Below are 13,167 nucleotides of genomic sequence, written 5' to 3' on the forward strand. Positions count from 1 at the left end.
AAATACCACAGCCACCAAGACCATGGCCTGTGCTCTCTCTGAGCCGAGAGAAGAAATCCCCACGGGCCCTGTGGTTCTATTTTTGTTTCTTTGTTTCATTTCCTCTGCTGTCCTCTTCTCCAGAGCTAAGCCTGCAGCTAAGAGAATGGGTATCTCCTAAGGAGATTCCTGCCTACCCCAAACACACACACCAGCCCCACCACCAGAGGGCGCCAGAGCACAGAGACGCTGCAACCAGAGCAGGAGCCCTAAACCCGTCAGGGCAGGTCAGCCCTGGAGTAATCCTGGAGGAAGGGGCTGGGAGAGGGCCTCAGGGTGGGGACCTGCCCTGTTCAACCAAACGTAGCTTGTTACCCTGGTGGCCATCTGCGGCCAGGTGGTCCAGTCACACTGCTAACCCAGAGGATTTAGGAGGTAGACAGGGATTCGGGCAGTGGCTGAAGAGCACTGGAAAGAAAAACTCCTGCGGTGCAAGGAGTCCTGGACCCGAAGTCCAGAGGACTGGGAGCGCTCCTCTCCCTGTGACCCTGGGCTTGTTTTCTCATCTGTAAACAAAGGTAGGGGGCGAGGAGAAAGGAAGGACTCGGTGGTACCCAGGTGCCCTTCAGGCTCTAACCAAAGACATGCCTCACCCTCCTGGAGGAACCCTGCGGGGCGCAGAGGAGAAGGGCTGGAGACGTAGCGTCCGCGGTTTCCCTCGCAGCGCGGGAGCGCCAGGCACTGCGCTGAGTCAGCTGTGGTCAGGGGGTCACTTGCCTGCGACAGAGAGCGCGCACCCACACTCTCGACCAGCCCAACCTGGCCCCCGGCCCTCTCTCGAGTCCCAACGCCCAAACATCTCGCATTGCTGGCTCCGGTATCTCCCCACCCGCCGCCAGGAGTGGGCGCAGAGGGTGGTGTGTCTTCTGCGGCGGATGCGGGGCGAGGACCCTGACCCCAGCCTGGGGAAGTCAACTGCACGGAGGAGACAGCTCCCCATCCTCAGCGCCGCCTCCGCCCCGCCTGCGGCTTCACTCCAGCCCGGATGCTGGCGATGGGGAACAGACCAGGGAGGCAGGAGCGCTCTGGACCCGGGGTGGATTCTCTTGGGGAGGCAGGCAACCGACCCGCGCACCGGGGGCGCAACCTCGTTCCGGGGACCGAAGCTTGTGGAGGTAGCTCCACTCCTGGCTCCCTGGTCCGGCATCCCCCTGCCACCCCCTCCCCGACTTCCCCCAGTCTGGGAGCCTCGGCCCCGAAGGTTCAAAAAGTCAAGAGCCTGAAGAAATGCACTGTGCAAATATATTGACTTTATTTGTCTCCGTTCAGGAGCCTCACAGACATATCCAGGTAAAAAGATCGTTAAATAAACGCCTTCAGCCATCGCAATGCAAAAATAAATATCAATCCTCCGGCCGCAGCAGCAGCTGCGCTGCGTCCCAAGTCCCAACGGCCGCACCTAACATTATAAAAGTGTTCAGCGAGAGTGTTGGCGTGAGTGTGAACGGGTGTGCGCTGGGGGGCACGGTGGAGCGGTGTGCAAAATCGGAGTTGCAAACCTTCGGACAAGGGCGTGGAGCGGCGACCCGGGCGACCCGCGGCCGACTCAGCGCGCGCGCGCGCCTCCCCGCACACACTCACAGCAGAGTTCGCACTGGGAAGAGTTAAAAAATAAACATTTACAAGGGCAAGGAAAGCGGCCCCGCTCCCGGCGCCCCCCGGCAAGGGCGAGCGCGGCAAGGGGCGCACCGACCAGTTCGCAGCGGGGCGGGAGTCCGAGCGCGCGAGGGGCGGCAGTCCCGGGTCCTTGGGGACCCCGGGGGGCAGGACGTGGGCCCTCTCGGGATTCGCACGTCGGTCTCCGCGCGGACGGTGGACGCGCGCGTCCCCCCCCGCGGGCGGCACCCCTCACAGGGCCGAGTCGGAGTCGCTGGAGTCCAGGCTGTTCCTCAGTTTGCAGCTGCTGAGCTGCTCCCGCTGCAGCGACAGGCTCTGCGTGCTGCGGCGCAGGCACTCCAAGCTCTGCAGGAACGACTTCTTGGCCTTCTCCTCCTCCATGGGGGACACCCCCTCCTCCTCCACCTCCTGGATCTCGTCGAAGGTCACCGGCTGGGTCTTGAAGCGAGACTGGCGCGGCCGCCGCAGCCGGCCCCGGCCTTTGGACAGCTTGGCGGGCCGCACGGGCTGCGGGAACTCGTCGGCCAGGCACACGAAGTGCGGCATCACCGCCTGGTAGCTGGAGCAGATGCCCATCAGCTCGCCGGGCTTGGCGGCCATGGCGCCTCCGGCGTCTGCGGGGCCGGGCTGCGGGGCGCCGGGGCTCTCGGGGGGCGGCCGCTGCGCCGGGGCCCCCCGGGAGGCAGCAGCCGGGGGCTCGCCGGGCGGGGGATCCAAATCTGCTGCGGGGTGGCGGCGGCCCTCTCGGGCCCGGGCCGGCGCTCCTCGGGACGGCGGGCAGGCGGGCGGGCCCGTCGGGGGGCGCAGGGCTCGGGGGGCGCTGTTCCGCCGCGCTCCGAGGCACTCGCCGCCGCTGCTGTCGCCGTCTGCCCCGCAGCGGCCCGGCTCGCAGCTTATATAGCCCGCGGCTGCCCACACGGCTGTGAGCTCGGATGACAGCGAATGCCATTTAAAGCGTGCGCGCCCCGCGCCCTTCCGCCTGACGTCGCCCCGCCACTCTGGGAAAGTAACGGCCCCTTCCCCGGCGCCGCCCGCCCCCCGCCAAGCCGGCTCCGGAAGGCAGGCCCCGCCCGCGGGGGTTCCGGAAGAAGCCGCGGCCCCGGAGCACGCGGCCAGCCCTAGCTGCGCCGGGGCAGGGACCCTCGATCGCCGGGACTGGGCGGGCACTGTCCCCTCTGGGACCCCCAAGTCTGCACCAACAGAGGTGGCTATGGGGCGCAGGTCCCCCTCCCCCGCCCCCTGGTCCCAGAGGCACACACTCGAGGCGCTGGTTATTCCGCCACCCGTTCTGCGCGGGGCGCAAGGCAGCTCCCAGCTCTCTTTGCAGCATGGTGAGCCTGAGCGCCAGGCTCCCCAGAGCTGAGCTCGGAGGAAGGGGCGGGCTCCTTCTCTAGATCCTTGCCACCCTCCTCCACAGGCAGACACACACACACACACACACACACACACACACACACACACAGGCTCGCACTCACGAATGCAAACACACTTCGATTATTCCATTCTGGTTCTTCCCTTCCCTAGATGTCTTCTTTATGTTTGAGTCCTCACTCCCCCACCCAAGTCCCTCGGGCACCCCCATTCATGCTCTGAAGAGTGTCTTTTGGATATGGCACTAACAACAACAATAATAATAATAGCTACCATCTGGAGAGCTTTACTCCAAGCCAACCATGAGCTCTGTTTTACATATATTATCCTGTTTAATCTTCACAGCAGTAGCCCTATAAAGTAATTGGTATTCTCTCATTTTTACATATGGGAAAATGGAGGCACAGAGGGGATAAGTAACTGGTCCACTAGTAGCTGACAGAAACAGATGGGCTGGACTCCAGAGTCTGTGCTCTTACAGCCCCCTGCTGAGGGTGAGTACCCCTGAGCTAAATCTCATCAGTGCCCTCAGGGTCTCCAAGAGCAGGTCCACAGGGCAGCCCCTGGAACTCCCAAGAGGAAACTGTGAGCCTGACCATGGCCACCTGGGGCTTGAAATGCAGGGCACTGACAGGCAACCAGCAGGGCCACCCAAAAAGGAAGCGTTGGTGGGATTTGGCCTCTGTCCTTTCCGTATCCACTCAACAAATATTTACTGAGAACTTACTTTCCTGCTCAGGAAAGGAATGGAAGTGAACAAGAAAGGTATAGTCCCTGCCCTCATGAAAGTTACATTCTAGTGGGAGTGGGGTGTTATGGGGAGAGACAGACTATACATGAACAAGAACATGTGCTGTGGTGAAATAAGGTAGGGCAATGAGCTAGAGATGCATTTAGAGCACAGGGCCAGGAAATGCTGCTCAGAACCTGGATATTTAAGCTGCCACCCAAAGGGCAATAACAACACACTAAGGGCTTAGTACGTCCATGCTCTGTGTACTTTTTATGCATTGTTGGGAACCAATGCTTATTCCTTGGTGTCAAAAACAAGAACCAGCACTTAGACAAAGTCCTTTTCTCTTTCTCAGCAAGGCAATTTTACTTTCTGCACAAAGGGTGCTTCTCAGAAGTCTGACTGCCACAAGAGCACATCAAACAAAGAAAAGCAGAAGTTTTTATCCCTGAGGCATTGGGTCCTTACTGCTGTTTCCTATCTCCATTGGCTGGAGCTGGACCACACAATCTATACTGATCCTGATTGGCTAAAAACTTTCCTAAATAGGTAGACGCATGATGGAGAACAAAGAAAGGAAGGGAGTTGTTTATGGGAAACTAGGAGAATAATAACATTTCCAAATAAGGAAGAGGCGAAGGCTATAAGCTAGGAAATTCCTGGGCATGTTTGGACATGTCTGAGCAGGCTATAGGCCAGAGCAAATAACTTGGTTAAAGTACAAGGACATAGAATGTACTTATTCCCTTACTATATTTAACAGCTACATAGGGCTTAATGAAAAGTTATTAGCAAAAATCAAGGAAGCTACCATTTAAAAGAAGCTATTATTTCTAACACTTATTATTTATTATTTAACAAAAAGGGAAACTTTGAAGAGAAACTTTTTACTTTTCATATGCATAAACCCACTTAGTGTGTTTGCTATTTTATTTAATCCTCCCAACCACCCTGGGTAACAAGTACCATACATTTCTTATTACCATTTACAGGTAGAAAAACCAAGGCACAGAGAAGCTAAGAAAACTTGCCCCAAGGTCCCACAGCAGGAAGAAGCAGGGCGGAGATTCAAACCCCAGCAGCATGGCTCCTGAGCCCTCACTCTTACCCACTACACTACAGTGGTTTGCCCTGAGATGGACAAAGACAGAACCAGTCATGTGACAAGGTGGGAAGAGAGTGTCTGGGCAGAGGGAGTCTTAGTGCAAAGATACTAAGGCAAAAATAAGCTTGGCATGTTTGAGGAACAGCACAGAGGCTTGCTGGCTAAAGCAGAGTGAGAGAAGGGAATTGGAAGGGGGGACAGTCACTTGAGGCCTTACCGGCAGGTTACAAAAATAGAATTTCATTCTAAGGGCAATAGTAAGGCATTGTAATGCATGCTCCAGTTTATGTTTTTCAAAACCCATTCTGGAGCCCAGGCACAGTAGCTCACACCCATCCCGACACTTTGGGAAGCCAAAGTTGGAGCCCAGGAGTTGGAGACCAGCCTGGGTAGCATAGTGAGACCCAGTCTCTAAAAAAAAATAATAATAATACTCCTCACTCTGGCTGTTGTGTGGAGAGAAGCTGGGAAAGAAGCAGGGAGCTCACTTGGAAGAATATTGCATGACCCCACAACACACGGAAAGCTTGGATTAGGGTAGAGGCAATGGTGATGTAGGAAATGGTCACTTTTGGGATTTCCCTGAAGATAGAATGGAGAAAACTTGCTGATGGATTAGATGGGAGCTGCAGGTTGGGGAGGGATCAAGGTTGACCTCTGACTGGTCATGGTGGCTCATGCCTGTAATCCAAGCACTTTGGGAGGACAAGGCAAATGGATTGCTTGAGGTGAGGAGTTCAAGAATAGCCTGGACAACATGGTGAAACCCATCTCTGCTAAAAAATACAAAAATTAGCCAGGTGTGGTGATGCGCGCCTGTAATCCCAGCTTCTCAGGCTAAAGCATGAGAATCACTTGAACCTGGGAGGTGGACGTTGCAGTGAATGAAGATTTCACCACTGCCTTCCTGCCTGAGTGACAGAGTGAAATCCTGTCTCAAAAAATAAAAAATAAGTTGACTTCTATGTATTTGCTTGAGCAAGTGTGTGATGGTGGTGCCATTGATACACAGGCGAATGTGTTGGGGAAGAGAAGGGTGGGGAGGGGGGGCCATTGTGGAGTCTGCTGGCTGCTTATCAAAACCCACCACCCACCTGAACAAGGCCTGAAATGCTCACATCAGAACTATATTACATGAGAGAAAAACCAATTGCTATCATCATAAAACCACTGTATTTTGTAGCTCCTTATAGAAATTCGTACCAGGAGTGGGAAACGGCCACATACAAAACCCCTCAAATATGTGGCACTGGCTTAGCCAATAGGTGGGGAGCAAGACGGAAACAGATATTAGAGGATGAGAAGCTGGTGAACCTTGTTATGCTGGGACAAAATATTTATTGCAAACGGCACCTGTGATCATTTGGAAGACAGCCCACATGCCTATTGGGCCTATAATTCTAGAAAAATGGTTGGAAAGGGCCAAAGTCATTTGCATGTGCTGGCTGTTTGATGCTGCTTTTAGCAAAATCATATAAGACAGAGATTGGCCAGTTTGCAAGAAGAGACAGAAATACAGAGAATTCAGAAAACTGGTGTCCTTGGGGTTGGAAAAGCCAACTGGTTTTGTCCAAAGAGCAGGAGGTCAGACTATCATGGCTCAGAGCCTCTCTCAAAGCCTGTCTCTTAGGCCAAACTTGAAACCAAACAAAGAAATCGCCCCTGTGGCAAAGTATTATAATAACAGTATTACCTTGTTATCCAAGTCTTATTTAGGATGTCCTTAGCATAACCTTCATTTTATTATTAATTACAATTTTATTTTTTATTTTTATTTGTATGTTTATTTTTGAGATGGATTCTTGCTCTGTCACACAGGCTGGAGTGTAGTGGTGCAATCTCGGTTCACTGCAAACTCCACCTCCTGGGTTCAAGCAATTCTTCCCCTCAGCCTCCTGAGCAGCTGGGATTACAGGCGTGCACCACCACGCCTGGTTAATTTTTGTATTTTTTGTAGAGATGGGGTTTCACCATGTTGGCCAGGCTGGTCTCAAACTCCTGGCCTCAGGTGATCCACCTGCCTCGGCCTCCCAAAGGTCTGGGATTACAGGGATGAGACACCATGCCTCAGCACTTTCATTTTAAAGGAATGGGAAAGAGAAGGGTGTGGAAGATAGACTTGATAACACTGTCAAGAAAGGAACTTCAGATGTGGTCACGGCTCAAGGAACTGACGAAAGACCTGAAGCCTGCTAAGTTTTTGAAGGAATTGTTATCACCAACAAAATTGCAAGGCTGGACTGTAAAAGCCCATGATTGCTCAAGCCCAACCCGCATCCAAAGAGGGTAGACTCTCAACACCCTGTCAGTGGTTGTGAAGAATGACAGACAAGCAATGTTGAAGGGCAAAGCCAAGGTCAGGGAGACACAGAATAAGGGGACAACCCCAGAGAACCTCCTCCACTGCCAGAGCAGGCAAGTCCTCAGTGTTCTAGAGGACAGACTGTGACAGAGATGGCTAGCTATCCACCCAGCTGGGGCATGTCCCAACTCCCCTTGCAGCTAGGAGGCCACGTGTCTACATCTGTGGAATGTGAGAAGTGGAATGCTCAACTTCTGCCTCACTCAATTAAGAAGAAATTTCTGCCCTAGACTTCCGTGTTTTTCCCCTCACACTGGCTGGAAGAGCAATAACCAGCCAGGTTCTGGAACTGTCATGTTAGAGATAGCAGCACCGCCATTAGTTCGAGTCCCTAAATGACCACGTGGAGCTGAGCTATCTACCAACCTGATGCACTTCCCTTGGAACGATTACAGGAGTGAACAATCAACTGAATCTTTTTAAACTATTCTCATTTGGGGTCTCTATTGGATGAACTTCAGCATTGTTCTAAGAGACCCTTAGACATCCAGGTGAGATGGCAAGCAGGCCACTGAAGCTACGGGAGAAGTGAGGGGTGGCGGTCAGTTTTGGAGAGGGCTGGGTGGAGGCCCACGTTCCAGAGGAGGACTGGGACAGGCCAGCACTGGGAAGAGGATGAGTCAGCCAAGGATGTAGCAGTGCTCAGCAGGGTAAAGGAAAACGAGAGGACATGTCAGAATCCGAGAGAAGGATGTGTCTAGGAGCAGGGAGACCACTCGAAGGGATTCTAGAGACGCAGGCTAGTCTGTTACCTTGGACAAGCCACTTGACTGCCCTGCAGAGGTAGGTCTCAGCTCAGACGTTACCTCCTTGAAGAAGCCTTGCCTGGCCACCATACTGAAGGCTGCCCCTTAGTCTCTCTGTCCCCCTTTCCTTCATGGCATGTTTGTCATTATCTAAAGGGTCTGTTGACACTGTACTGTCTGCCTTCCTCATTAGGTGGTCAGTGTTGGCCGTTGCCTTTCCAGCACCCAGCACAGGGCTGGCACGCGGAGTCCCTGTGGCATGGACTGCTTCCCTGTGTGCCCTGCTCCCCTGGCTCCTCACAGGCCAGCCAAGGTGCCACACTGTCTCCAACACACACAGCTCCCCTGGACCCAAATTCTGAGGCCAGGGACTAGGGTACCCTAAGTCAACTCCCTCCACTCCCCCGATGAGAGGTTCCCCATTCTGGCCCAGGGTGGTGAAAATAAGAAAAAGGGTGCATGCTTCTTAGCAAAGGTGCCAAATTAGCAATGAGATCATCCTTTCCTGGGTCTTGGGCCTTGCTCACTGGGGGCCTTTTAGAAGAGGGCAGGAAGGGAGGGTGGGGAGATTGAACCTCCCATGGAGTATGGAATCTGAGCTCCTACACTGTCTAGATCCCCCAGTCCTGCCACCCGCCCTCCCCAGCCACGACTCCCCCACCTCAGGATGTCCCTAGGGCCAGGATCTGCCCTGGGTGACCTTTTTATGCCTTCTCTGCCCTTCCCTGCCCAAGGACCCAGCCACCGACCACCATCAGGTTAGGAGAACACAGACCTAGATTCTAACCTAAGCACTGCCATGTACTCATTCTGTGACCTTGGGGCATCTTCTGTACCTGGAAAGCAGCAGCAATGCCCCTGGGGGCCAGTGCATAGGGAAACGCTAGCACAGCGCTCAGCATGTCTTAAGCATAAAATAAAAGTTCCTTTTGCTTTTATGATCTCATCCTCAAACCCACCCAGCTCCCAACTTGGTTGAGAAGATATCAGGGAAAGGTTCCAAGAAATTCCTGCTTCAGAGGGCATTTGGGGGTTTTGGTGGCTTCCTGCCTGACTCACAATTTAAAAGAGGAAGGCAGGCAGAACAACACTGTGCTCCAAGTCACATCTCCAAGGGTGGAGCTCCACACAGCAGAAAAGAACCAGGTTGGGGTGTTGTTACTGCTGATGCCCAAAGGTGGCCCTGGGGGGCTTTGTGGATATCAACACCTCTTTCAACATTTTTCCGTCCTCCGAAGGCCTGAGAGCCCAGATGCAAAGAGTGGGCAGACCTGGTGGGATTAGATACTGTGGGCCCTCCCAGCATGGGGGGTCTTGCTTCCTGCTGCCCTCTGGGCCTTCCTGCAACTTCCTGGGTTTGCAGGGGCTGAGAGCTGTGGGAGGGGTCAGTGAGGGCTTTTCCAGGACCAGCCACGTGGCCTCACCCAGTCACCCTGGTGCAGGGGTTGGCCCTTAAAAGGGATACAGGACAGTCCCTCTTCTCAGTAGGTCGGTTGCTCTGGGACTACAGAGGAAGGACACAGAAATGTCATTTGTTGCTGGGCATGGTGGCATACGTCTGTATTCCCAGCTACTCAGGAGTCTGAGGCTAGAGGATCACTTGAGCCCAGGAGTTTCAGGCCAGCCTGAGCAACAGAGTAACATAGTGAGACTTCATCTCTAAAAAAATAAAAAATAAAAGTCATCTGCTGAACACCCACTCTGTCTGGACTTGTGCCGACTGTGCTTTGCAAGTGCACATAGCACCTCATTGAAGTCATCCTCACCGTGTCCTTCCAGAGGGACCCTAGCACCACCCCATTTTACAGCTGAGGACTCTGGGGGCTGGGGGGCTGACCAGGGCCACACTAAGTGCTGAGCCCGGAAGCCAGCATTCAAGGCCTGGTCTGCCTGACTCTGAAATTGGTGCTCACTGCTTGCACCACCCCATGCTGGGGTCTCTCTGGTGCAATGAGAACAGCGCTGGCCTGGGAGCCAGAAGCCTGGGTTGCAGGGTTGACTCCAACCCCTGCACACTCTGCAGCCTTGAACCATTGTTTCCCATCTCTGAGCCACAGTTCCCCCTTCGGGGAAGCAAGGAGGCCAGACTCTGATTAACTGGGGGTTCCTCTGGCTCTAACAACCTAGAATCCTCTGGAGGATGAGGGGACCCATTCACAGGAGTAGATGCCTCCCCTTCAGCCAGAGCAACCTGTGCTGAGGCTCTAGGGGAAGACTGGCCTCCATGGAGGGGTGTCCTGGGGGAGCAGATGGGGTGGGGAGACGGAAGCAGGGAGGGGAGGGGCTTGTGCACCACCTCCCCCATCGTCCCGACCCACACTTTGACTTCTGGGCAGAGCTGGGATTTTAAAAAAGCAACCGCCAGTTCTTTAACCATCAGCAGGGCTTTGATTCCATGGGAGCCTATGGTAATCTGGGACTGAGTCACAGGGGAACAGGGATGCAGTGTGTCCTGGGACGCACATCAAGGCAGGAAGAACTAGGCTGGGACAGTTCTGTTCACAGGTTCTCCTCTGCTTCTCCCTGGGGGTTGGGCAGGAGGGTCGGTCCCCTTCCCCCGGCTGCTCTGTTGCCCTGGCTCAGGCCCAGTGCCAGCTAGAAACACTGGGCAACTGGCCATCCCCCGCCTCACCCAGGACTCTCCCCAGAGTGGGTCTCAGAGCTCCAAGCACTGAATGAGGTGATGATGATTCCAGATGGTACTGTTTGGGTCGAGCTACACGTTGGGTGTGTTTGGCCCATCACTGCTTATATGTGTGTGCGCATGTGTGTGTGTGCGAGTGTGTCTGTGGAACGCAAATGTGAATGTGGCATAAGGGGTGGGTACAGGATAGCAACACACACAACGTCTCTAGCAGACGAAAGGCTGAGTCTTTTCTGGGTGGTCCTGCCCCCTGTCCCGGCCCTCACCTCCCACTGGTGCTCACTCCACCCCCGGAGGGGCCACCACACAAAGCCTGTGACTTCAGCATTTAACCAACTGCTTCAGCCTTACTCAGAATTAGCACTTCGTCTGGTACGACTGGGAGCATGAAAGTGTTTTGATAATTTTGCTGGAGGGTTGCCATGACAATCCCAGGCAAGCTCCAAGAAGGGGTGTCACTCTGCCTGAGAGGGAGAGAGACGGGGAGGAAGAGAGTCCAAGACACACAGAGAGGGAGAGAGGGAGGGAGGGAGAGGGTCCAGGCAGACCCCCAGTGATAGCCTCCCCATCGGTCCATCAGTTTCCAGTGCCCCGCCCCAGTGGCCCCATTCATGCTGGGATGAGCTCACTGTGTAATCTGAGCTTCACTGTAACAGTGCAATGGGATACCAGCGGCAGGGGCTGCCATGGCAGGGCTGGTCCCACCGGAGGAGGCACCCTAGCACCCCAACTCCCAGGATGAGTCCCAGGGAACACCAGGCTGGAGTCAGGGGCAGGGAGATTCTTGGGAACTCAGAGGGAGCCACAGCCCAGGGAGACCTCCCAAGAATCAAGCCCAGCCTGTGGACATGGGGTGCTGATGTGAGGGACTGAGAGCTCATTTCCCTGCCAAGTCTCTGCTTGCTGGCACAGCTTCCCCAGCCCAGGGTCTGTGGCTCAGCCCCTCTCACATGCTTCTGGCAGATCCGAGTGTTCCTCTTCTGGGACCACCGGTCTGAGAATCTTTACACGGCTGAGAATAAAATCCCTCACAATCTTCGGCCATCAAGCTTTGCAAAGTAGTTTCACCTCTGTGACTTCAGCAAAACAGGAATATTTTGCTGTCTTTCAAGGTGAAGACAGAGAAGACCAGGGAGGGGAGGAAAGAAGACCAAGGTCACACAGCCAGCAGCAAGGCAGGGCGGAGTCAGGACGGAACCCCGTCCTGGACTTCACCTTGGACCTGGCTGCCTCCTGGGAGGGCAGGTTCTCCGGACTAGGTCCATCTGACATTACTCCCTCATAGGTGGACAGGGACACTGACGTCTAGGGACATCCGCCAGCCAGTAAGCATAGAGACTGGGCCAGCAGCCTCACATTCTGAGAAGTTTCACTGCTTCTACTGAACCATGAGCCAGCACCACCATTCCATAAAGCAAGCCTGAGCGACTTATCTTATACTCCAAGCTTAAAGTACAAGTCTCTCCTTTGGAAGCAGAATCTTCTGGCTGTTAGAAAAACAGAGCAGAGCGCAGCTGGAGCCAGAAACGCAGAGGCGAGAGGGTCAGAGACTTTCCCAGGTAGTACCAGGTCCCAGCTGCACAGTGCAGCCCTCCCAAGGGCCTCCAGCCTCTGCCATTAGAGCTGTGTGGCCTGGGACAAGTCACTTTGGCTCTCAGAGCCCCAGGCTCTCCAGCTATCAGGAGCTGAGGTGACAAAGGGTGTGGCTATGGAGTCGGGAGCCCTGGAAGGAACCGCTTCCAAGTTCTGGGAAGCAGCTTCCCTGGCATGGCAGTCCCTGGTGATGGAGGTGCTAACATCCCTTGTCTTGTCTCAGCTTGGTTCAAACCCACCTTTCAACAATTTACCACTGTGGGTGGCACCAAAAGGAAAGTGCTGTGGGCGCTGAGGACACCTGCAAAGATGACTTCATGAAGCCTTGGTAAGGGGTAACAGCACAAGAACATGCAAACAGTATCTCAGGACTGCCTGCTCCGATGCTTTTGGTTCTGGTGTTAGCTAGAAAGTTCTTCTCAGCTGGGTGCAGTGACTCACACCTATAACCCAGCACTTTGGGAGGCCAAGGCGGGCAGATCGCTTGAGCTCAGGAGTTTGAGACCAGCCTGGGCAACATGGCGAAACCCTGTCTCTTCTAAAATACAAAAGATTAATTAGCCAGGCGTGTTGGTGTGCCTCTGTGGTCCCAGCTGCTCTGAGGGGCTAAGGTAAGAGGCTTGCTTGAACCAGGAGCTGGAGGTTGCAGTGAGCTGAGACTGTGCCACTGCACTCCAGCCTGAGTGACAGAATGAGACCCTGTCTCAAAAAAAAAAAAAAAAAGGTTCTCCTCATGACCCTGGGATTGTGGAAGTCTCATCTGTGCCCCATCCTTCTCCATGGGTGGCAGTCATGAGGATCTCACCAGACATTTTTGAAAACATACTGGTATAAAATGAGGCCACGCAGGAGGGTGAATGGATTACAAGAATTAGGGTCACAATGATGCCTGTCATTTAAGGTTCTAAGTCTGGCCCCAGGACAGGACACACCATCATCCTTACGGGCCCACTTTTG

General features: G+C 54.3%; 1 protein-coding gene across 1 annotated transcript; it reads right to left on the reverse strand.

Moving 5' to 3' along the window:
- Positions 1–1,267: 1,267 nt before the first annotated feature.
- Positions 1,268–2,524, reverse strand: CUNH11orf96 (chromosome unknown C11orf96 homolog). Its single transcript, XM_021665569.2, has one exon. It carries the CDS (start codon positions 2,254–2,256, stop codon positions 1,888–1,890), a length of 369 nt encoding a protein of 122 aa, XP_021521244.1. The 5' UTR covers positions 2,257–2,524; the 3' UTR covers positions 1,268–1,887.
- Between the last annotated feature and the right edge of the window lie 10,643 nt (positions 2,525–13,167).

This window comes from Aotus nancymaae, unplaced genomic scaffold, assembly GCF_030222135.1.
Source record: "Aotus nancymaae isolate 86718 unplaced genomic scaffold, 86718_ANA_hifiasm-v0.15.2.pri h1tg000059l, whole genome shotgun sequence".
NCBI classification, from domain to species: Eukaryota; Metazoa; Chordata; class Mammalia; order Primates; family Aotidae; genus Aotus; species Aotus nancymaae.